Below are 23,148 nucleotides of genomic sequence, written 5' to 3'. Positions count from 1 at the left end.
AAACAAACCCAGAAACTCGGGGTGGACTGGCCTAGCCCAGCCCGGCCTCCTCGCGCCCTCGGCCCCGCCCCAGTTCCTCCGGCAGGGCGGGGCCGGAAGCGGCTGGGGTGCGGCTGACCTGGGCCCGAGAGGACGGAAGCCTCGCCTGCGGCGCGAGCTCCGCCTTTGGATCCGCCAATGGCAAGCCGACCCGCGGATCCGGTCCCGGTCGCCATGGCAGCCAGGCGCGCTCCGCTCTCATTGGCTGAGTCTGCCGGAATACCGCGTCGCGGCGACCCGACGCCGATGGCCGTGCCACGTATGCCGCAGCTGATTGGCCCGCCCGGGCTCCCGTCATACACTGGCGGACGCCAGCCAGAGTTGGCAGCTCGCTGCTCTCGCTTCGGCGTCGCGTACTAGCTTGCCGCTGACTTGGACTTAGCGTCGACGCGGACTGGGCGGACAAGGCAGAACAAGAGTTGGTCAGTCTGGAGCGTGAAGGGAGCGGGAGGGTGTCATAGGGGTCGGCTGGGCGGGCCGCGGACACCTCGGAGCCCGGGACTCACTCTGGCCTCCAGCAGGCGCAATGAAGGCACTGATCCTGGTGGGTGGCTACGGGACGCGCCTGCGGCCGCTGACGCTAAGCATACCGAAGCCGCTGGTGGATTTCTGCAATAAGCCCATTTTGCTGCATCAAGTGGAGGCGCTGGCCTCGGTAAGGCCCAGGGACGGGGTCTTGGTGGGATTTGGCAGGGTGAGGGACGGCCAGCGACAGGAGGGCAGGGATCCCTGTGCCTTCGGCTGAGCCCGCCTGAAGGCCGGCACTGTTCATTCCCACAGGCAGGCGTGGATCACGTGATTCTGGCCGTGAGCTATATGTCTCAGATGTTGGAGAAGGAAATGAAAGCACAGGAGCAAAGGGTGAGGCACGGATTCTTGGCTTTTTCCCTTGGTCCCCGCTCAGCTTCCCACCCTAGTAGGAGAAACCTAACGGGGCCTTCTTCCTTCCAGCTAGGAATCCGAATCTCCATGTCCCATGAAGAGGAGCCTTTGGGAACAGGTCAGTAGAGACAAGAAGGTTCCTTGGGGAGGGTTTAGGGCCAGGAGAGGGGCAAGACTCTGTCTGCATGGGGCTTGCTGAGCCTGGGTCCAGAGGCTCAGACCTGGAAGATGATGGTGACCTCTTGCTCTTCCCCAGCTGGACCCCTGGCACTGGCCCGTGACCTGCTCTCTGAGACTGCGGAGCCTTTTTTTGTTCTGAACAGTGATGTGATCTGCGATTTTCCCTTCCAAGCCATGGTGCAGTTCCACCGCCACCATGGCCAAGAGGGCTCCATTCTGGTAAGGAAACAGGTCTTTCTTCTCCGATAACCCACCCCACCCCAGCCTCTCTCACCTCCCAGCTTTGAATTGCCCCAATGTTTTGGGTGCAGAACCATGCAGTATGTGCCTTTATGCATCTGGGGGCACAATCCCAGATATAAGACACCATGTACCTCAAGACTCAGGAGCCCTGGACTAGGTCTGAGGTCCCCCTGCACTCAGGTGACCAAAGTGGAGGAGCCCTCTAAGTATGGTGTGGTGGTGTGTGAGGCTGATACAGGCCGTATTCACCGGTTCGTGGAGAAGCCACAGGTGTTTGTGTCCAACAAGATCAATGCAGGCATGTACATCCTGAGCCCTGCAGTGCTGCAGCGCATCCAGGTGTGTAGAAGCCTGCTGCTGGGTGGGCCGGGGTAGGGCAGGCCACCACTGCCATGACCCTGCTCATGAGCTGCCCACTCCCACAGCTGCAGCCCACGTCCATTGAGAAGGAGATCTTCCCGGTCATGGCCAAGGAGGGGCAGCTCTATGCCATGGAGTTGCAGGGTGAGGCAGAGAGGCCACAGGGTTGGGGTGGTCTGTGGCTGGGCTGAGCTCCCTGATGCATTCTCTCCCTATAGGCTTCTGGATGGACATTGGGCAGCCCAAGGATTTCCTCACAGGCATGTGCCTCTTCCTGCAATCATTGCGACAGAAGCAACCTGAGCAACTGTGCTCAGGTCCTGGCATTGTGGGCAACGTGCTAGTGGTGAGACCCTTCCCCAGCCCATTATCAGCCTCCTCAATCTCAGGGGATAAATGGCTCAATTGTATTTTCCCCACTATCCTCAGGACCCAAGTGCCCGCATTGGCAAGAACTGCAGCATTGGCCCCAATGTGAGCCTGGGTCCTGGTGTAGTGGTGGAGGATGGCGTGTGTATCCGGCGGTGCACAGTGCTGCGAGATGCCCACATCCGCTCCCACTCCTGGCTTGAGTCCTGCATTGTAGGCTGGCGCTGCCGAGTGGGCCAATGGGTAAGACTCTGGGCTGGGCCAGATGGGAAGGGGTGGGAATGCCCATCTTGCTGACAAGGCCTGGCCCCTCCCCCCAAGGTGCGCATGGAGAATGTGACAGTGCTGGGCGAGGACGTCATAGTTAATGATGAGCTCTACCTTAACGGGGCCAGTGTGCTGCCCCACAAATCTATTGGTGAGTCGGTTCCGGAGCCTCGAATCATCATGTGAAGGGATGCTGTGGGGCTGGCTGAGCACCCCCTCTCCCCACCACCAGAGGGAACACTAGCTCAACACATCAGAAAGCCCTGGACTCACTGCCATTTGGCAGGGGAGGATTGGACAAGGGTGAAGCTATTGGACACCTGCCTTCTCCCATGGACATCACCTGGCAGGATTCTCACTAGGTATCCCCCACAAAGCCCACTCCCTCAAGAAGGGCCAAGCAAGAACTGTATGGAATAATAATTTAATGCTCATTGTGGCCCTGACTGAAAGTCAAGCTCAGGCACAATTAGGGCAAGGCTGGGCTCCTGCCAACAAGGTTACACACAGACAAGAAGGTTGAGGGCGGGGGCCGGGGCGGGGTGGGTGGGTGGGTACGAGCTTTGGGAGACAGGGCAAGGGGAGCTCATAAATAGGACCCAGCCTGAGTTTGACTTCAAGGGTGAAGGTTCCTGTTCTGTGGGTGAGGTGGGTCTAGGCAGCAGAGGAAGTGGCACTTGCATTGGCTGCCTTGTCCCAGTCCTCTACAGACACAATGGTGGCTTTGCAAAAGAAGCAATCCTTGTTGTTCATCAGGTGCTGGTTAATGCAGGCTCTATATAGCAGGGGAGGGCATGAGGGTGGTCTGTGTATCCCTGCTACTCCCCTGCCCAGCCCCCTGTTCCCATGGGGCCCGCTTACTTGCAGGACTTGTGGCCACAGGGCTGGAACACAGCAGAAATGGGGTGAGCATAGCAGATGGGGCAGAGGTCTTCCTCACTGGTGGGCTGCAGGGAGCAGGGTGCAGGGTGGGCTGAGGTTGGATGCCTAGACAACTGGCAGTACACTGCACACAGCTGTGCTGATACGTATTTGAGGGATGTGAACCTGGGTGCTGTGGCCCCACTCACCAGAGAGGCAGCTGCTGCCTGGGCAGATGCAGTGGTCAGGTGTGCCAGCATCTGTTCCACCTGGGCCAGCTCCTCAACACTGATGTAATCTGTGTCTAGAGGGTGGCAGGAGGCGTCAGTAAAATATGGCCCTAAGACCCAGGGCCTTTTGAGTAATTCCAGCTTGGGAATTTGCTCTTAAGACCAGTGACCTGACCCAGCCCCAAATCCCCCTCTTCCCTGACCCACCCCCAACCAACTCACAGCTCTGTAGGGAAAAGTGCTTCCGGTCAGGGGCAGATAGGGCAGTGCCAGGAGTAGGGGGCTCTGACTGCCCCAGGAGATAGCATATAGAGCGGAGCTGGAAGCAGGGATCAGCCAGGAGCACTGATGTGGCTCTCTCTATCCTAGGTGGGAGAGGGTGTAGAGGTTGTCAGAAAGTTGGGTCTGTCTGAAATCGCTTTTTATTGGAGGGGTGGGAAGTGTGTGACAATCCTGCCCACTTGGCACTATTGCCCCCTTCATTCCACCTCATCACTCTGCTTCTCTCCAATCCCTCCCCATAAGTCCTACATCGCAGGAAAGGGTCACACAGTTTAACCGTTTAAAGAAAACAAATAAAGGACATTGTGGCTCAAAGGTGTTCTTCCCAGGCTTCCCCTTCTACTCTTCCGGAAGATGGGCGCTGTGGAAAGTCACCAGTCAAGCGCAGGCTGGACCACTGGGGCCAGAATGGCGCCCCCTGTCTGGCGGTCGCGCTAGGGCCCATAAACCGCCCGGGGTTGGCGCTGCCCCGCCCCTCCAACGGGAGCCAATGCGAGCCTGAGGCTCCGCCCCCAGAGCAAGCGCCTTCAGGGGAAGAGTATTTAGAAGCTGAGCGCTCAGGAAGGCAGAAAGCCGGGGAAGCCCAGGAAGGGAGTGATGAGCCAAGTGTGGCCCTAGCTCACAACTCAAAACCTGGAACCTGCAAGCTGGAGCCGCTGGCCTTGTGAGGTGGAGCCTGCATCCCGCCTCTGTCTATCCCTTGTTCAGCGCCCCGCCAGAGCCTAAGTGGGTGAGTCTCGGAGCTGCTCCCTGCTCGGAACCGCCCTGTCCCATCTCTAGCAGTGGCCGACATGGCCCGGCTGCTACTGCAGGGCACACTGCTGTGCATGCTGCGCATTGGGTTAGGCACCCTGGACTCCGAGGGCTTCCTGCCCCCTGCACCCCATAACTGCCCCTACAAATGTGTCTGTGCTGCCGACCTGCTGAGCTGCGCTGGCCTGGGGCTCCAGGACGTGCCGGTTGCATTACCAGCCGCAGCCGCAGACCTCGACCTGAGCCACAATGCGCTCCAGCGCCTGCACCCCGGTTGGTTGGCCCCCCTTGCCCGGCTCCGCGCCCTGCGTTTAAATCACAACGAGCTAGAAGTGCTAGGTCGCGGAGTTTTCACCAATGCCAGCAGCCTGCGGCTGCTCGATTTATCATCTAACGCCCTGCGGGCGCTTGGCCGCAACGACCTCGATGGGCTGGGGGCACTAGAGATGCTATTTCTGTTCAATAACCGCCTAGTGCACTTGGACGAGCATGCCTTCCGAGGGCTGGACACACTCAGTCGTCTCTACCTGGGCTGCAATGAACTCACGTCCTTCTCTTTCCACCACCTACACGGTCTGGAGGTGACCCACTTACGTACTCTGGATCTCTCCTCCAACCGCCTGGGACACATCCCTGTACCTGACCTGGCCGCACTGCCAGCCTTCCTCAAAAACGGCCTTTATTTGCACAACAACCCGCTACCCTGCGACTGCCGCCTCTACCACCTGCTGCAGCGCTGGCGCCAGCGGGGGCTCAGCGCTGTGAGCGACTTCACGCGTGAATACATGTGCTTGGCCTTCAAGGTACCTGCTTCTCGAGTGCGATTCTTCGAGCACAGCCGTGTTTTTGAGAACTGCTCAGCTGCCCTGGCTGGGGGCATAGAGCGGCCTGAAGAGCAGCTGCACGTGCAGGTGGGGCAGTCCCTGAAGCTGCACTGCAACACCAGCGCCCCAGCTGGGCGCATTGCCTGGGTCTCACCACAGCATGAGCTGTTGGTGGCACCAGGATCTCGCAATGGCAGCATTGCAGTGCTGGCTGATGGCAGCCTGGCCATCAGCAACGTGCAGCTGTGGCATGAGGGTGTCTTTGTGTGCCTGGCCACTGGGCCCCATCTGCACCACAACCAGACGCACGAGTACAACGTGAGTGTACACTTCCCGCACCCTGAGCCTGAGGCTTTCAACACAGGCTTTACTACACTGCTGGGCTGTGCCGTGGGCCTAGGGCTTGTGCTGCTCTACCTGTTCGCACCACCCTGTCCCGGCTGTCGCCGCTGCTACCATCGCACCTGCCGCTGCCGACGCTGGCCCCGAACACCCAGCCCACTCCAGGACCTGAGTGCGCAGTCCTCAGTGCTCAGCACCACGCCACCTGATGCACCCAGTCACAAGGCCAGTGTCCACAAGCATGTGGTCTTTCTGGAGCCTGGCAGAAGGGGACTCAATGGTCGTGTGCAACTGGCAATAGCTGAAGACTTTGATCTCTACAATCCCATGGGGCTTCGGCTCAAGGTGGGCTCTGAGTCCACTAGCTCCACAGGCTCTGAGGGCCTGGTGATGACCTAGGTTGCCTAGGGCCACCCCTCCCCACCCTCGGCCCCCCAGGCCACTGCTTACCCACTGCTTGCCCTGCTCCCTGCTGCTGCCCAGAGAACTGCCAGACGCTGGTGGGAGGGACTAGGCTTGGTCCTCCAGTCTCTCTTATGGGCCTTGACATAAACCACAGTAACCCCACTTACTGGTAGAGGGGTTGAGGTCCCTCCCTAGCACAGGACCTAATAGGGCCTGCTTATACCCACTTTCCTTGGGATCTCCTGCCCAAGTGTCCTGTGAGGACCGGAACCGAGGCCCATCTGGAAGAGCCTTGCATTAAGAGCCCCAGGTTCACTCGCTGGGGCTGAGGCAGCTGAGGAGCGGTGGTGAAGAACTGGAGCATGACCAACTTTCTCTTCCCAAGGGGACTGGAAGGGAGTGGCCCACAGGGGAAGAGGAGGAGAACCTCAGAGGAAGACAGTCCCCATCCCAGGAATGGAACAAGGAATTACCAGCCTGCCCTCTGGTGAAATGCACGACTCTCCAGGCAGCAACGTTCAACCTACTTGAAGCTTCACAAGTCCAAGCACAGTCTGGTGGGGAGGCATGAAATCTCCCTTCTCAAAAGACCCCCAGAGGCACTGCAGGCCACTCTAAGCAGAATCTCTCCCACAAGCCTGTGAGTCAGCGCTAAGGGGCACCATGGTCTGTGCCCCCAGCTTTTCAGCAGTAAAAAGCCAGCTGAGCATGGTTAAGATGGGAGGGCTGAGCCTGAACTCCCTGTCCCCTGAGGGTAGAGTCCTCTTAAGGGCTGGCACTGGTCTTGGCCTAATGGCGGAAGCAGTGCCCTGGCTTCATAAGCACCTCACCACTCCCACTGCAGGGAGGCAGGGAAGTGGGGACTGGGGAACCTCTCCCAAGTAGGGGATGAGATGGGGGGGATCCCCACAAATGTCCTGGATCCAGTTATCTTCGAGTTTCTAATAAAGGCAGTATGTGCTCATTCCTGGAGCCTCTGCAGACGCAGGGAGCAGTGTGTGTTCTCAGCTCTTAACCCCAGCAGTGCTGTCCTGGACATCACAGGATGCACCCCATCCCTGCCAAAGTCTTGGTTCCCCTGCCCTTGCCTGAGCTATGGCCACAGCCAGGGGCTTTCCCCATGGGCCAGGGCACCCTGCTCTGCTGTGGTCCAGGATTCTCCCACCTTGAGCTGCTGCTGCTGCAGCCACCTAGTTTGGCAGTTCACTATCTTCCTTCCGTCTGCAGCATGATGCTGGGGTCCATATGAGAAATGACGAATCGGCTTCGGAGAGGCCCTGCCCAGCTCCCTCCCCATCAGACAAGCCCAGCTCCCACAGGAGCTTAGCACTCACCCTGAAGCTGGGCCATGCACTAGGAGCCGCACCAGGATGCCTGTCACGGCCACTAGAATAGGGTAGTGGTCCACACTCTCCAGGCCTAAGGGGAAGGGAAGCAAGGGGGTGAGCTACCCATCCATTCCTGCTGCAGGGGCTCCATCCCTGCCTGGCTGACATCATCCAGGCTTCCCACTGTTCTCCCCACAGAAGGCTGAACGGGGCTGGGGGTGCTAAGCCCAACTGTCCTCATACTGAAGAAAGACTCAACAGCACTGCTTCCGGCAGAGGAGCCAAGGCCTGTGGTGTGTTGGGTGCAGGACATCTAGGTCCTTACCAGGTAGCCGCAGGGTGACCACACGGTCAAACAGGTTCCTCTCGGCTGTCACTCGGTTCAGCACCTGGTTCAGCAGCTGTGAGGACAGAGGCCCATTGGTGGATGGGTGGGCTCACTACTGAGGTGTCCCCAGGGTCCCAACCCTCCTGCCCCAGACGGACACACCTGTGCAAGACGCCGCAGCAGCATCTCCGAGGTAGGCCGGGCCCAGTCGAGAAATATCTCAGGCACTAGTGTGATGGTCATCTCCAGGACACGCAGCAGGCTGACCGAGAGGTCAAAGCAGGTAGCACAGACCTTGAGCTGCCGGCTGTCCACGAAGTTCCGCTCCAGGCGTTCAGCAGCCTGCTGGATCTGAGTCATCGACGGGTGGGTGGGTGGAGAGCAGTGAGTGGCCTGGCCACACTTGTTTCTGCAACACCATGGCCCATAAGCTCCCCCCCGCCCCATGACCCACCTCCTGAATCATGCCGATGAACTCAGAGAAGGCCCAGTTGAGCTGGTTGAGGACGCTATTGAGGAAGCTAGGTGCCACGTCAGGGCCCTCTCGCAACAGGTCTGCCATGTGCTGCTGCAGCAGGGTGGAAGGGCAGGGCTCTACATGGGCATGGGGAGGGGATGTCATCAGGGACTCCTGTCAGTGGCCCCTGACTGTCGACTCTGTCCTCACTCATTAGGCCATAAATTTAAGAACAGAAAGATGGCTGGCTCCCTGGGAATGCTCAGGTCATGAAGGCAAGGGACATGGTGCAGTGTTGCCTGGGGGTTACGGCTAAATCTGTCCCCCTCCCTCTGCCGGGCAAACCACAGGCTGCAATTGTTTCCCACCCCCACCCCCAGTTCTAGAGCGGTTCCCTAGCCCCAGTCTGATCCCCAGCAAGTTCTCAATCACATGCCCGCCCTCCAGAGAGGGCTAGACCCAGACATGGCAACCTAGACACCTCTTCACTTGTATCAAGGCCATTTTACCCAAGAGCCTACTCTGGGCCCTGCCAGACTCCACTGTCCTCTGCTGTCCTTGGCCTGGCCTTGGCATAAGGCCCAGGTGGTGGGAGCCAAGTCTGGGCTGACAGGCAGCAGTAACCAGAGACCTCAGCCACACCCAGCTGGGCATACCTCCTCTGTGGAAATCAATAGTTCCTGAGGCAGAAGGGCGTGTATCTGGCCCCAGTGCTGCTCTCCGCTTGCAGCTCAGGTCCAGCCTAGAGGCAGGACCAAGGCAACTGGCAAGGGCTTGCTCTGACTTTGTGCAAGGCACTTGAGCTCTGGGGATGCATTAGGCCCAAACACTGCCCACAAGGGCAGAAACATACCACGTGGGCCACAGCGTGTGGCAGGCAGACTCTGCAAGCAAGACAGCCCAAGGCCCTGGGCTGGGCCTAATGAAGGTCTTCAGGCTCATAGGGTTTGTTGGACCACAGCGGCCAGGAAAGAAAACGCAGACCTCGCTCCCAACCAAAGGCCACTTCCTCTAGGAAGCCCCACAGACACCCTTTGGGGCCCTGGGCAATCTTAAGTCTGTGCCCCTGCCTTGACTCAGGTATCCAAGGTCTGACAGCAGTAGATGAAAATGAAAGGGCAGAAAAATATGGTGTTGGGATGAAGCTGGAAGTCAGGGAGCTGGCTCAGAGGGCAAGGGACAGGGTCCTCACTTTGAATGAGCTGCCAGCAGGCTGTGAAGCTGCTTCCCCTTTTCACTGTAGTAACCCACACAGAGTGTTCAGGACCAAAGGGCACACATGGGACTGGACAGCAATGAGGAACAGTCCCAGTGTCCTTGGACTGGGAGCAAGCAAGAAAACAGAAACCCCAGGGGACAGACAGGGAGTTTGGGGCCCAACGTCAGGGCAGGACTGGGGCTGGATGAAGTGGGAAAGTCTGAGGACCCAAAAAAGCAGTGGGCGAGGGCCCCCAGCCTACCAAACCTGGATACTCACTCTGGAGGCTGGGCAAATTGGCGTCCTCAGGTTTGGTTTTCAGCAGGTGTGGCAGCCGTGTATAGCGGTACCCGAACCCACAGCCCTGGGCGGGGGTAGGGTGGGGATGGTTAATTGGGCAAGTAATGCCCCCCTCCAGCCAGTCTCAGCCATGTCCCCTCACCTCCCCTCCAGCCAGGCTTACCCTCCAGAGCCGCACCAGGATCCAGTTGGTCTGGGCCCAGGGCCGCTGCTCATAGGGAGCCAGGAGGCTCCTCACCATGGCAATGCGTCTGCGAGGGCAATGGGTGGTAGGCATGGGGTGAGGCTAGCGCCACGCAGGGCACAGTGCGTGCCCCCCTGCCCCAGACCCCCACTCACTGCTCCTCAGGGATCCGCTCCACGGCCCGCAGGGAGTTTGGGTAGCACACATAGCTGGCCAGGGCCTGCATCAGTGAGTCACGGATGTCTGCCGGGACAGGCCACACCTCAGCAGGTGCCTGGCATGACCCCGGATACCCATGCCTCCTGCCCACCTGGTTGGCATTCTGCACAGAAAACAGCCAGCCAGAGGTGCCATCCCATCCCTGTCCCCCTGAGCCCTCTGGAGGGCGCCTCACCAGTGCCCACGATGCGTGTGTCAGCAAAGTGCTTGGCAAGGATGGCAGCCAGGCGGGTCAGGGTCTCTTCATAGCCTGCAGGGTAGGGGAGTAGGAGCAGCTGACTGGGAGTGTGGACTCCAGAGGCAGCACACCCCTTGCTGGGCTGGCCTGGGTAGCAGGCTCCACGGCCAAGCCGGCATGTGGGGACTTGAGGCAAGGTGTTCAGGAACAGTTGGTAAGAGACTAAGTCAGAGACTCACTGCGGGGGTTGGGGTAGGTTCTGGCAAGACTCCTGCCTGGCCTCAAACCCATCTCAGTGCCCACAGTCCCCTGGGCACCCTCAGCTCCACCTCTGAGGACAAAGGCTTTACCTAAGCAGGGAACAGGCCAGGGGCCTGACAGCGCACAGCCTAATCCAGATATAAACTGCTGAGCCCAGCTTGGAACCAGTGGTCTGCAAGAAGCCCAGACTCCTAGGGGGCCACCAGTAGCCCCTAGCCCCCTCCCCCACCGCCCCACCTCCTTGCTGTGGTCTGCAAAGAGAAACGACTCTGGCCCTGCATGGGATGCCACACCCCATGGCCAGTGTCAGGATGGCAGGGCAAGAGGCCAGCTGGCTCCTGGGCCACACAGCAGCACCAAGAAGCAAGTCAAAGCCAGGGTGGGGCAGGCGGCAGGTATCCCCACACCCTGTACTCCATTCTGCCTCTTTTCCTCCCACACCAGAGAGAAGCTGCAAGTGCTAGGCTGCCAGTACTAGGGCAGAGCTCACCACCATGTGGGACTTTTGCAAGTGCTTGCATGATGCTGCAGAGCAGAGTAGGAGCTGCCTTCTTACTCCCCAAGTGCATGTGTGCTGCCGGGCCACGGGGGTTCAATCCAAAGGCCCCCTTTTCTGTCCCTTCCCAGGCTGAACGGCCCATCACCTGTGAGCTCCTCCATGCTGTGTACAGGGCCAAAGTAATTCTTGAGAGCGCTGTAGCTGTTGATGGCCACACTGAGGTAGAACTCAGGCATGAAGGCAAAGAGAGGACCCGTGCGGTCGCCATGCTCAATGGTCCGCAGGCAGACACGCAGCAGCCAATAGATGTCCTGCATCTTCTCCTGCGGGAGGCACACAGGGCGAGGGGGGCTGTTGAGGGGAAAGGTCATGGGGGCATGGCCCAGTCTGGGGATTAGCAAAGGCCTCCCAGGAACATGCCATGAGAACTAAGAACTGGATTCTAGGAAGCAGGAGCAGTGGCACAGGTAGGGGTGATTGAGTACCACACTGGGGGATCAAGAAGAGCCACCCAGCCTGGACAGGGCAGCACTACCACCTGGAATAAACCAGAACTCTGGTTTGCATATCTGTAAGACACACAAGTTTTTAATCAAGAAGGTACTGTATGACCAGAAGCCTGGGTTGCAACACTGCCCAGATCAGAAGGGGCTGCAGGGGCAAGTGAGGACAAGGCAGTGACAAAGCTACAGCCTCATCTGGGCCTGAGACAGCAGAGGGATGGGGTGTCCAGGAATGGGGATGCACCACTGGGCTGCTGGGGCAAGGGAACGGTTACCACAAGAGTGGGGCCCACATTTCAGAAAGGGGATGGGGTCTCCGTGGAGGTCACAGGCCTGGAGGAGAAGCAGGCCTGATGAGGGGCAGAGGGGATGTGGCTTAGGACATGGGAGGCATGAGGTGCCTAGCTGCCCCAAAGCAGTGATGTTGAGGAGGCAAGTATAAATTTGGTCTGGAGCTCAAAGGAGAAGGTGCTGTGAAATCCAGAGGCAGCGTGCCCGCTGGTGGAACAGAGGCCACAATAAGCAGATAAAACCTGCCAAGGGCACTGTTCCACACTGTATGGTTTCTAGACAGTCTATCAGGATCCCACATAAGGGCCCAGGAGGGGTCACCAACAAGAATGAGGCCCTAGACCCCAGTCCAGGCCCAGAGCACCCACATCTCTTAAAAAGCATCTGCACTTTCCACCAACTCTCTGATGTGATCTCAAACCTGGGAGCCTGGGAAGATGTAAGCAAGAAATCAGAGTGGGCCTGAGCCCAGGTGTGCACAAGGGCCATGGGCCAGGAGGCCTGCGGGAAGCCGGCACCAGAAGGCCAAGAATCTGAGGAGGGGATGGCCAAGGGCCACTGTAATGGGAGAGGAGGTGTGTCCACAAAGGGAGGGGGGAGCTCAACAGACACGCTGCAAGACTCTCAGAGAAGCAGAGGAGCCTGAGCTGGGCCACAAGTGAGGGAAGATGAGGAAGGCAAGTCACAAGGAAGGGAGAGAGTGGGTGCTGTGAGCAGATGCAGAGTCAGGGAAAGGCACCAGGGACTTTTACTAATGGGAGAAACTAAATGAGCAGGAGGCAAAAGTGTAAGCACTTAAGATGCAGAAGCAAAAAAGGCAGTTCAACATGATAGAGGCTGCAGTGTGAAAGGTTCACAGCTAACATCATACTTAATGGTCAAAGAATGATAGGCTTCCCACTAAGCTCAAGAACAAGACAAGGCTATCTGCTTTCACCACTTCTTTCAATACAGTATTGGGAGTTCTAGCCGGAATTAGGAAAGAAAAAGTAGTAAAAAGCATATACATTAGAAAGGAGGGAGTAAAATTATCTGTTTGCAAATGACATGATCTCATACAGAGAACAAACACCCTAAAGATTCCACAAAAAGAAACAAAAATAAAAATAAACAAGTGGGACCTAATTAAACTTACAAGCATTTGCACAGCAAAGGAAACCATAAACAAAAAAGAGAACCTACAGATTAGAAGAAAATATTTGCAAATGATGCAACCCAGAAGCGTTTAATCTCCAAAATATACAAACAGCTCATACAACTCAACAACAAAAAACAAACAGTCCAGTTGAAAAATGGGCAGAAAACTAACCAGAAGTTTCTCCAAAGAAGACATATGGATGGCCAGCAGGCACGTGAAAGACGTTCAACACTGCTAATTGTTAGAGAACAGCAAATCGCAAAACTACAGTGAGGTACCACCTCACACTAGACAGAATGGCCATCATAGTAATGGTCTACAAATAACAAACGCTGGAGAGGGTGTGGGGAAAAGGGAACCCTCCCACGCTTTTGGTGGGAATGTAAATTGGTACAACCACTATGGAAAACAGTATAAAGAAGTTCCCACTGTGGCACAGTGGGTTAAGAATCTGACTGCAGTGGTTCAGGCCACTGTGGAGGTGCGGGTTTGATTCCTGGCGGGTGCAGTGGGTTAAAGGATCCAGCATTGCTGCAGATGTAGCATGGATTCAATCCCTGGCTGGGGAACTCCCACATGCCATGGGTGTGACCATAAAAAAAAACCCAGAAAACAAAGGAAGCTCCTCTGAAAACTAAAAATACGATCTAGTAATCTTACTCCTCAGGATATATCCAGACAAAACTATAATTCGGAACAATACATGCAGCCCCTATGCTCATATCAGCACTATTCACAGTATCTTCCTTTTTTGGGGGGAGGGGCTGCACCTGTGGCATATGGAAGTTCCTGGGCCAAGGACTGAACCCCTGCCACAGCAGCAACCTAAGTCACTCAGTGATAGCACTGTATCCCTAACTTGCTGTACCACAAGAGAACTCCAGAACTATTCACAACAGCCAAGACATGCGAACAACCTAAATGTCCATCAACAGATGAATGGATTTAAAAGATGTGAGACAGCTGGAGTTCCCATCATGGCGCAGCGGAAACAAATCTGACTAGGAACCATGAGGTGGCAGGTTCGACCCGGGCCTCATTCAGTGGGTTAAGGATCCAGTATTGCCATGAGCTGTGGTGTAGGTAGCAGATGCGTCTCGGATCCCGCATTGCTGTGACTCTGGTGTAGGCTGGCAGCTACAGCTCCGATTGGACCCTTAGCCTGGGAACCCACATATGCCATGGGTACGGCCCTGAAAAGACAAAAAAAAAGAAAGAAAAGAAAATGCGGTACATATGTACAATGTAATACTACTCTGCCATTAAAAAAAAAATGCCATTCACAACAACATGGATGCAACTAGAGACTATTATACTAAGTGAAATCAGAAAAAGAAAGACAAAAACAATATGATATCACTTATATACTTATATATAGATTCTAAAATATGGCACAAGTGAACCTATCTACAAAATAGAGACTCGCAGACATACAGAACAGACTTGTGGTTGCCAAGGGGGAGAGGGGAAGGAGTGCCATGGATTAGGAGTTTGGGGTTAGTGGGATAGAAAGTATTCATTTAGAATGAATAAGCAACAAGGTCTTACTATATAGCACAGGGAACTAGATCCAATCTCCTGGGAGAGACCATAACGGAAAATATTACTTAAGAAACGTCTATATGTATGACTCACTTTGCTGTACAGCAGAAATTGGCACATCACAAATCAACTATACTTTAAAAGAAAAAAAAGGGATCCCACAAAAGAACTGTTCAAATTAATAAAGGAATTCAGGAAATTTAAAAAATCAATACATAAAAATCAATTGCAGGAGTTCCCATCATGGCACAGCAGAAACAAATTTCACTAGCATCCATGAGGACGCAGGTTCAATCCCTGGCCTCGCTCAGTGGGTTAAAGATCCAGCCTTGCCACGAGCTGTGGTGTAGGCCGATCTGACATTGCTTCGGCTGTGGTATAAGCCAGTGGCTACAGCTCTGATTCAACCCCTAGCCCGGGAACCTCTATATGCTGCAGGTGCAGCCCTAAAAAAGACAAAAATATCAATTTCATTTCTATATGCAAACAATAATCTAAAAAGGAAACTGAGGAAATAATTCTATTTGCCTTAGCATCAAAAAAAAAATAATAATAGGTATAAATTTAACCAAAAAGATGAAACACCGACATGCTGAAAACTACAAAATTTTGCTCAAAGAAATTTAAAAAGGGACAAATGGAAAGACATCGCATGTTCATGGACTGGAACACTTAATATTGGAGGGTTTTTTTTGGTCTTTTTGTCTTTTCTAGGGCTGTACCCATGGCATATGGAGGTTCCCAGGCTAGGGGTCTAATCGGAGCTGTCGCCATCAGCCTACACCAGAGCCACAGCAACTCAGGATCCGAGCCGCGTCTTCGACCTACACCACAGCTCACGGCAAAGCCAGATCCTTAACCCACTGAGGGAGGCCAGGGATCAAACCTGCAACCTCATGGTTTCTAGTTGGATTCGTTAACCACTAAGCCATGAAGGGAAATCCCTCAATATTGTTAATTGTCAATACTACTCAAAACAATCTATAGTTTCAATGCAATTTCTATCAAACTCTCAGTGGCTTTTTTTTTTTTCAGATTATCAAATCTCAAGGGACCCCAAGTAGCCAAAACAATCTTGAAATAGAACAAAGTTGCAGATCTCACACTTCCTTCAAGATTTATTGCAAAGCTATGGTAATCAAAACAGTGTGGTACTGGCATAAACACAGACATACAGACCAATGGCATGGGGGGGGGAAGCAAACAAACAAACAAAAAAATGGGCAAATGATTTTTGACAAGGGTGCCAAGACCATTCAGTCTTTTTGGTAAACGATGCTGGGAAAACTGGATATCCACATATAAAAGAATGAAGTCCGACCATTACTTCACATCATACACAAAAGTTAACTCAAATGGATCACAGACCTAAACTTAAGAGCTAACAAACTATAGTATTCTTAGAAGAAAACTTAGGGGAAAAACTTCATGACCTTGGATTTGATAATGATTTCTTGAATATCACAACAAAAGCATCAGGCAAGAAAAGAAAAAAATACGTAAGTTGGACTTCATCAAAAATTTTATCTTTTTAGGGCCACACCCAGAACATATGTAGGTTTCCAGGCAAGGGGTCAAATCGGAGCTACAACTGCCTATACCACAACCACAGCAACGCCAGATCCTTTACCCACTGAGCGAGGTCAGGGGTGGAACCCGCATCCTCATGGTTACTAGTCAGATTTGTTTCCACTGAGCCATGACAGGAACTCCAACTTCATCAAAACTAAAAAATGTACATCAAATGACACAATCAACAGAGTGAAAAAGCAACCAACAGAATGGGAGAAAATATTTATAAATTGAACCTGATGGGTTAATATCCAGAATACATAAAGAACTCCTACAAATCAAAACAAACAAAAAAAACCAAACAATCAGATTAAAAAATGGGCAAATGGATTTGAAGAGACATTTCTCCAAAAAAGGATACATGAATGGCCAATAAGCATATGAAAAGATACTCAACATTCCCAATCACTAGGAAAATGCAAATCAAAACCATAATAAGATACCATTTCACACAGATTAGGCTATTAATAAAAAATTTTTTTGAATAGCAAGTGTTGGCAAGGATGGGCAGAAATTAGCACCCTGTGTCAGACTGGTGGGAATGGTGCAGCCACTGTGGAAAGCAATTTGGCAGTTCCTCAAAAAGTTAAAAATAGAGTTACCATATGATCCAGCAATTTCACTTCTAGATATACACCCCAAAAACTGAAAACAAGATCTTGAAAAGGCATTCCCATACCCATGTTTATAGCAGCATTATACACAATAGACAAAAACATGGAAGCAATCCAAGAGTCCATGGATGGATAAATGGATGAACAAAACGTGCTATATACATACATGCAATGGACTATTATTCAGCCTTGAAAAGAAATCCTGGAGTTCCCATTGTGGTGCAGTGGAAACGAATCTGACTAGGAACCACGAGTTTGTGGGTTTGATCCCTGGCCTCGCTCGGTGGGTTAAGGATCTGGCATTGCTGTGGCTGTGGTGTAGGTTGCAGACGCGGCTCGGATCCCGTGTTGCTGTGGCTCTGGTGTAGGCCGGCGGCTATAACTCTGATTAGACCCCTAGCCTGGGAACCTCCATATGCTGCAGGCATGGCCCTAAAAAGCAGAAAAAAAAAAAAAAAGAAAGAAAGAAAGAAAGAAAAAGAAAAGAAATCCTGACACGTGCTGCAACACAGATGAACCCTGAGAACATTACTGGATAGAATAAGCCAGTGAGAAAAATTCCACTTAGGAGTTCCCATTGTGGTGCAGCAGAAATGAATCTGACTAGGAACCATGAGGTTGTGGATTCAATCCCTGCCCTTGCTCGGTGGGTTAAAGATCTGGCGTTGCCGTGAGCTGTGGTGTAGGTCACAGATGCAGCTCGGATCTGGCATTGCTGTGGCTGTGGTGGAGACTGGCAGCTCTAACTCCAATTAGACCCCTAGCCTGGGAACCTCCATATACCTCGGGTGCGGCCCTAAAAAAAAAAAAAAAAAAAAAAAAAAAGAGAGAAAAGACAAAAAACAAACAAACAAAATTCCACTTATATGAAGTACCTAATCAAATCCATAGAAAAAGGAAGTAGAATGGTGGTTGTCAGTCACTGAGGTGATGGGGGAAAGGGGAGTTAGTGGGTTTAAGTTCAGTTGGGGGAGATGAGTTCTGGAGATTAGTGAGACAACAATGTGAATGTACTTAATACCACTGAGCTGCACATTTAAAAGTTACATCTTGTATTTTACCCACAATTTAAAAAATGGTTAAGAGAGTAAACTTTATGTAATGTATATTTTATCACATTTTATTTTATTTTACTTTTGTCTTTTCAGGGCCGCAGCTGCAGCATATGGAGGTTTCTAGGCTAGGGGTTGAATCCGAGCTGTAGCCTCCGGCCTACACCACAACCACAGCAACAGGGGATCTGAGCTGTGTCTGCGACCTACACCACAGCTCATGGCAACGCTGGGTCTTTAACCCACTGAGAGAGGCCAGGGATCGAACCTGCATCCTCATGGATACTAGTCAGATTCATTTCTGCTGAGCCACAATGGGAACTCCTGGGCACATTATTAAATGAACGAGTAAATGAGTTAAGTGAGGAGAGAAGCAGTCAGTGGCCTCAAAAGTGGGAGGTGAATCAGAGAGAAGCAGATGCAGAGTGCAGATGAGGCTTGGGAGAGGCCATGGGGCCCCTGCTGCACTGACAGAGGGGCAGCGAAGAAGGGTAGAGACAGACTGTTCCTCAAAGGGAGGATTTCTGAGCTGCACAGGGAACTGAGGTATACAGATGGCATCTACTTAAGTTTGTGGGACAGGACAAGTTCAAGGGATGTGGCACTGGGTGGGAGACAGGATGAGGAGCAGGGAGGGGGCATGTGTGTGCCAGAGGCCAGGGGTGAGATGGGGTAGAGAGCATTGAGGGGTCAGCACAACTCTGCCCCAGGTATGATCAGTCCATGAGCCCAAGGAGGGCACAGCTGCTGGCCAAGGCCACAGCCGCTCACCTGGGAGTAGACGGTGGCATGGACCCAGGCAAGACGGCGACTCAGGTGATCCAGCTTTTCTGAGAAAACTTTCTGGCTCTTTGTCAACTCTGCAAGGATGTCCTTCCTCTGCCACCCAAGGAGAAGGGAGAACAGTCAGGACACGGTGCCATGCCCAGACTCACGCAGCCTTGCGAGGGCCCCACTGGACTCTGGGGCAGGCACAGGGTTGGGCAGACCCAGCTCCACTTTTCAAAATCCTCCTCAGCCTCTGAACCGCTGGTGAGCCTGAGCAAGACAGGGCCACAGGTGCCCCTCAGGGCTTGGGAGTGAGAGGTAGCAGAGGAGTGTGTGTGTATGCGCGTGCCCCCAGCTGGGACACCCCAGGGACTCTAGGCTGGAAGTGTAGCTCTGGGTGCTCTTGCCCTGGCCAAGTGCAGGCCTCTGTGGACAGACAGGTGGGGGCCAGGGGCTGCCAGGGAAGTCCAGACCAGGCAAACTTGGCTCTACTCCCCAGGCTGGAGAGCTTCAGCAGAGCTACTCTGGGGAGGCAAGGAGGCAGACCCTGCTTCCTGCTGACTCTGCAAGAGGCCGAGGAAGCACTCAGGGTCAAATCCATAATTGATGAGGAGAGTGAGTGTGCGTCAGCACTTAGTGGTGGGCACTCGGGGGTGGGGGGTGGGGGGGACATGGGGCACCTTGGCACAGACAACGGCTGGCTGACGGGGCTCAGGTCGTGCTTGGCCCTGGTCTAACGTGGTTTGGCCAGGGCAGGGGTGGGGACAAGGAGAACTGCTAGGCAACCCCCAGAGGCAGGGGCAGGACAGCAGATTCCCCTCAAGGGCTCCCTGGGGAACCCAGGTGACTAGGTTGCCCTCTTCAACACTCCACCCTCTGAGAGACCCACCTGCCGCCCAACTTACCCGCTTGGGGCACCGGCGGAGCTTGTCTTCTGTGTCCCTCAGGGCCATCGCATACTCATTGACGTCATCGGATACACCCACCATCTAGAGTACCAGACACCAGGGTTACCCTCGGGCACTTCACGCAGGTTTCTCCAGATCTGGCCTGGACTCCAGCCCCACCAAACGCTTAACCTTAGGCCCGGGAGAGCCCCCTCCCACTAGTCAACCAGGTCAGGTCCAAAGGGCACTGGAAGAGACTAGTGATGCTGCAGCATATGTGCCACACACAGTCCCACCCGGGCACCCCTGCACACGTGGGCGCATGCACACAGGTATCCACCCATGCAGAACATGTAACACAAGCATGGACCGCCGCTGTGAGACCTTGCCCAGCTGCTGGTGAACGCTGAGGTTGTACATCATGATGGCACCATCTAGGACCTCCAGCAGGGAGTTCTCGGTGAGGGGCTGCTCAGGCTCCTCAGGGGGCCGCCCGAGCAGCAGGCCCTCGTTCCAGTGGCTGCCCTCGACTAGGGAGCAGGGGAAGGGGACAGTCAGGGTCATGACCATTCCAATTATTCTGAGTCTACAGAGTCAGGGTGGGCTTCAGCAGGAAAAGTGAGCCCTTTCCCCTGCCTGGGCCCAAAGAGAGACCTGCAGGGAGAACACTGGTGGGGAGGGGCGGGGAAGGTCCTGCGCTCCAAGACCTATTTCTGTAGCATCGATTTCCTGCCCTCAGAGTGCACTTCCCAAGCCCTTGAGCTAATGCCAGGACACAGAAGCAGGAGGGGATGGGGTGTGTTTGGCTTTGCCCAGGTGGGGAGCTGTACGGGAGACAAGGGGATCCCTCAGGGCCAGGCCTGGCCCTGCCTGGCACCTACTGTCCTCACGGGTCCTCTGTTCAGCGCTCAGTGTGCGGACCTTCACTTTCTCCGAGGTACTCAGAGGCCGCCGTGGGGTCATCAGGCTCACAGCTGCTGTGCTGAGGAAGCGGTTGGCTCGCCCCAGGGTTGGAGAACTGAGCCAGCCGGGCCGAGGCAGGGGCAGCGCGCCCCCCACGGCCAGGGCCTGCATGGGGCGCTGTGGTGGAGAGAAGAGGCCAGGCGCCACTCAGCTCCCCGGGACCCAGGCCCACTTCGGGCTCCCCTGATTCGTGGGGCTGGGGGAGTGGGGCCTTGGGAGGGCAGCGGTTGGCTGGGCAGTAGGTCTGGAGGGCCCCATCTACCCCTCCACCTACTCCAACCCAGCCTTCACTCTGGACCCCAAGGCCCTGTGTCTCTCAGGGACTCTGGAGCAGGAGGTGCTCCCTATCACACCCATCAGTTTCTGCCTCCACCCACAGCAAGGGACCCTGCCTAGTGAGAGGCTCCTTGCCTGCATGGAGGGACAGATGCCCTGTGTGACAACCCTGCCCTCAGGATAGAGGGACAGCCCAACACAAAGCCCCCTGCCTGCCCCTACCGCGGCACCTGGGCCGCAGCGGGGGCTGGCTCCTCATCCTCATCCAGGTCATCCATGGTGGCCGCCTGGAGCTCCAGCGGGTCGATCAAGATGTTGGCCTTGGAGGCAAGGTCGTCTAGGAAGAATGGCAGGAGGAATCTCAGGCCAAGGAGGGTCAGAGATGGAACCGCTCAGGAAAGGAAGAGGGCGCCAGCTAGCCGGGCAGGAGAACTGCGAGGCCCCATTTACCCCTGTGTCTGCACTCTGTCCTCCACCTACTCCAACCCAGCCTTTGCTCTGCACCCCAAGGCCCTATATCTCATAGGGCAAATCCTTTGAGGACAGCAGAAGGTGCTCCCCGTCACATGCCCTCACTCCCTGTCTTCATTTCCGTGACCTCACTCTCTCCAGGGCTCCCCTGCTTCTCTGACTGCTCCATTGCTTCCTTCTTTGTCCTGCTCCACAAATAAAAGGAGACCCAGAGCTGCCAAGGCCTCTCCTCGTCTCACTGTGCACACTCCTCAGTGGGTCCAGGCCTTGCCACAGGCTTGTCTCCACCTCTATGCTGACAGCTGAACATACCAGCTCAGGCCTCGGTTCTGACTGCACTTCCAACAGAGCAAACCTGACCTTTTCCTGAAGCTCTTCTTCCTGATGGTGCCACATCCCCACAGCCTCTTGCCAGAAGCCTGGGGTCATCCTTGACCCCAGTGGGAGGTGCCCATCCCACCTCCTCTGTTGCCTCAACAACTCGTTTATCTCCTTTTTTGGTCCTTGCAGTCCACCCTCCAAACCACAGCAGCCAAAGTAAGCTTCTTATGACACAGGCCCCTGACCTGACTCCCTTGCCTCAGGACCATCCAAAGCTACCCCTGCCCCTAAAAGGAGCCTAATAGCCACTCTGCAGCCCACAAAACCCTCAGACTCTGCCCCCAAGACTCCCTGGCCTCACTTCCCATCACTCCCAGCCTCTCATTTTCCTCTCTGGCACACTGGCTGCTTTCAGCCTCCGGGTCACACTGGGCTGCTGCTGGCATCCCTGTCATTTCTACCATGTGCTCTCAGCCTTTTGAATTGTGGCCACTTGTGCTCATCCTTGAAAGCAGCTCAGGCAGCAAATGTACACCCCCAACCCCCGCCCCCTCACCAGGATCCCATGGTTCCCTCCTCCATCAGCACACCCATCCCCTGTTTCATTACAGGACTCCCAGACCTCCTCTGAGGTAGTTGCACGAGGAAAGGAATAGTTGGACCCAAGTCTGGATGCAGAGCAGGCCGAGACTGGGGCGCCCTCTGGTGGGCACAGTGCAGCCACGGCGGAGGTGGATCAGGTACTGCCTCCTAACCCTGCTCACTGTCCACAGGCTAGCACGCACCTTTGAGGGTCTTCCGAAGGTGGGACAGGAGGCCTCCAAGGCGCTGCAGATCAAAGTAGTCCACCTTGCCATTATAGAAGACCTGGGGTGGGATGTAGGCCTCTACGAGGAGTTGGGAGGCCAGGCCAGCAGTCAGAGCCCAGCAGAACCACAGCCTAGGCCACCGACCTGAACAGGTTTCCCCTACCAACCCCTCCACCATTTCAGGTCAATGCCAGCAACTGCACAACTTGCAATGGATGGCGGAATTCTTGGCTGTGGATCGCCCAGGGGAGAATCAGAGAAAGCCATAACCTGGCCCCATCGGAGAGCCTCTCATCCAGGCTGTGCCCACTGACTCTTGAGGACTCGGTCCCACACAAACACATGGCCCCCAGCACCTGAGAGGCCACCTGAGGCTTCCCCATTAAAAGGATGCACAGAGGGCTGGGCAGGCAAGGACTGAGGAAAGGGGCCTGTACAGAACAGGAATCCGTGCAGACTGTCAGAGCAAACACGGGCCGGGAGGTCCTAGAGTGCAGGGCTCCTATGCCCCAGTGGGTAGGACTCAATTAGGCAGGTGGTGGGGGCGGCTCCCCCACCCCCACCCTTGGCCAACACTCCACACTCCACTCCTAGGGGCTGCAGTGTACCTGGCCCTGCCCAGCCTCTACAACTCCAGGCCCTGGCCGCACTCACCCTCGCTGAAGGAGGCACGTGGGTTCGAAGCTTTGTATTCATCCCAATAGTAGCGCAGGGCCGAGATCAACCGGTGTAAGAAGCAGACCATGTACTCGGGGGGGCAGAGCATGGGCATATTCTGCAGGCACAGGGCGTAAAACATGCATTTGTGCAGCTGGAGGCCAGCCGGTTCCTTATCCAAGACCCTGCCCCAGGACCCTGGGTTGAGTCGGGGAGCAGGGCCAGCTGCCAAAAGCCTGGGTGCAAAGGCTGCAACACAGCCAAGGGTCTACGGTGGGCTGGCCTGGGGACACCT

General features: G+C 55.0%; 2 protein-coding genes across 14 annotated transcripts in view; one reads left to right on the top strand and one right to left on the bottom strand.

The window, feature by feature from the left end:
• GMPPB (GDP-mannose pyrophosphorylase B) lies at positions 329–7,020 on the top strand. 2 transcript variants are annotated; one of them, XM_005669546.3, is made up of 10 exons: positions 329–461; positions 558–694; positions 820–900; positions 991–1,039; positions 1,178–1,320; positions 1,525–1,683; positions 1,770–1,848; positions 1,923–2,050; positions 2,134–2,316; positions 6,423–7,020. In XM_005669546.3, exons 2-10 carry the CDS (start codon positions 566–568, stop codon positions 6,606–6,608), a joined length of 1,137 nt encoding a protein of 378 aa, XP_005669603.1. In that variant the 5' UTR covers positions 329–461; positions 558–565; the 3' UTR covers positions 6,609–7,020. The 2 variants fall into 2 exon arrangements, with proteins under 2 accessions (XP_005669603.1, NP_001231470.1); NM_001244541.1 differs by lacking the exon at positions 6,423–7,020 and adding an exon at positions 2,395–2,779 and having other exon boundaries at positions 336–461.
• The window catches only part of RNF123 (ring finger protein 123), a 33,982-nt gene continuing 13,582 nt past the window's right edge, over positions 2,749–23,148 (bottom strand). For 6 of the 12 annotated variants that reach the window (XM_013981695.2, XM_021068767.1, XM_021068766.1 and 3 more), the window contains 19 exons: positions 22,851–22,971; positions 22,173–22,274; positions 20,826–20,932; positions 20,238–20,436; positions 19,741–19,886; positions 19,375–19,458; positions 18,473–18,580; positions 11,135–11,312; positions 10,227–10,301; positions 9,988–10,075; positions 9,812–9,899; positions 9,628–9,712; positions 8,148–8,287; positions 7,856–8,044; positions 7,691–7,766; positions 7,372–7,456; positions 3,654–3,796; positions 3,202–3,505; positions 2,749–3,115 (listed from right to left, as the gene is read on the bottom strand). In XM_013981695.2, the coding sequence (XP_013837149.1) occupies positions 2,995–3,115; positions 3,202–3,505; positions 3,654–3,796; positions 7,372–7,456; positions 7,691–7,766; positions 7,856–8,044; positions 8,148–8,287; positions 9,628–9,712; positions 9,812–9,899; positions 9,988–10,075; positions 10,227–10,301; positions 11,135–11,312; positions 18,473–18,580; positions 19,375–19,458; positions 19,741–19,886; positions 20,238–20,436; positions 20,826–20,932; positions 22,173–22,274; positions 22,851–22,971 (2,439 nt within the window). In that variant the 3' untranslated portion in view covers positions 2,749–2,994. The remainder of the gene's footprint in view (positions 3,116–3,201; positions 3,506–3,653; positions 3,797–7,371; positions 7,457–7,690; positions 7,767–7,855; positions 8,045–8,147; positions 8,288–9,627; positions 9,713–9,811; positions 9,900–9,987; positions 10,076–10,226; positions 10,302–11,134; positions 11,313–18,472; positions 18,581–19,374; positions 19,459–19,740; positions 19,887–20,237; positions 20,437–20,825; positions 20,933–22,172; positions 22,275–22,850; positions 22,972–23,148) is intronic. The other 6 variants (XM_021068771.1, XM_013981697.2, XM_021068768.1 and 3 more) reach the window with 2 other exon arrangements.

Source organism: Sus scrofa, chromosome 13 (assembly GCF_000003025.6).
Source record: "Sus scrofa isolate TJ Tabasco breed Duroc chromosome 13, Sscrofa11.1, whole genome shotgun sequence".
Classification (NCBI taxonomy): domain Eukaryota; kingdom Metazoa; phylum Chordata; class Mammalia; order Artiodactyla; family Suidae; genus Sus; species Sus scrofa.
The sequence above is the reverse complement of the archived record's forward strand: the minus strand, read 5'-3'. Positions and strand labels throughout refer to the sequence as shown.

Bases quoted from the DNA above. Each gene is read 5' to 3' on its own strand.
- GMPPB (XM_005669546.3), top strand. From the start codon at position 566: ATGAAGGCACTGATCCTGGTGGGTGGCTACGGGACGCGCCTGCGGCCG. The intron at 901-990 runs GTGAGGCACGGA...TCTTCCTTCCAG, and splicing joins TGAAAGCACAGGAGCAAAGG to CTAGGAATCCGAATCTCCAT. The intron at 1,849-1,922 runs GTGAGGCAGAGA...CTCTCCCTATAG, and splicing joins CTATGCCATGGAGTTGCAGG to GCTTCTGGATGGACATTGGG.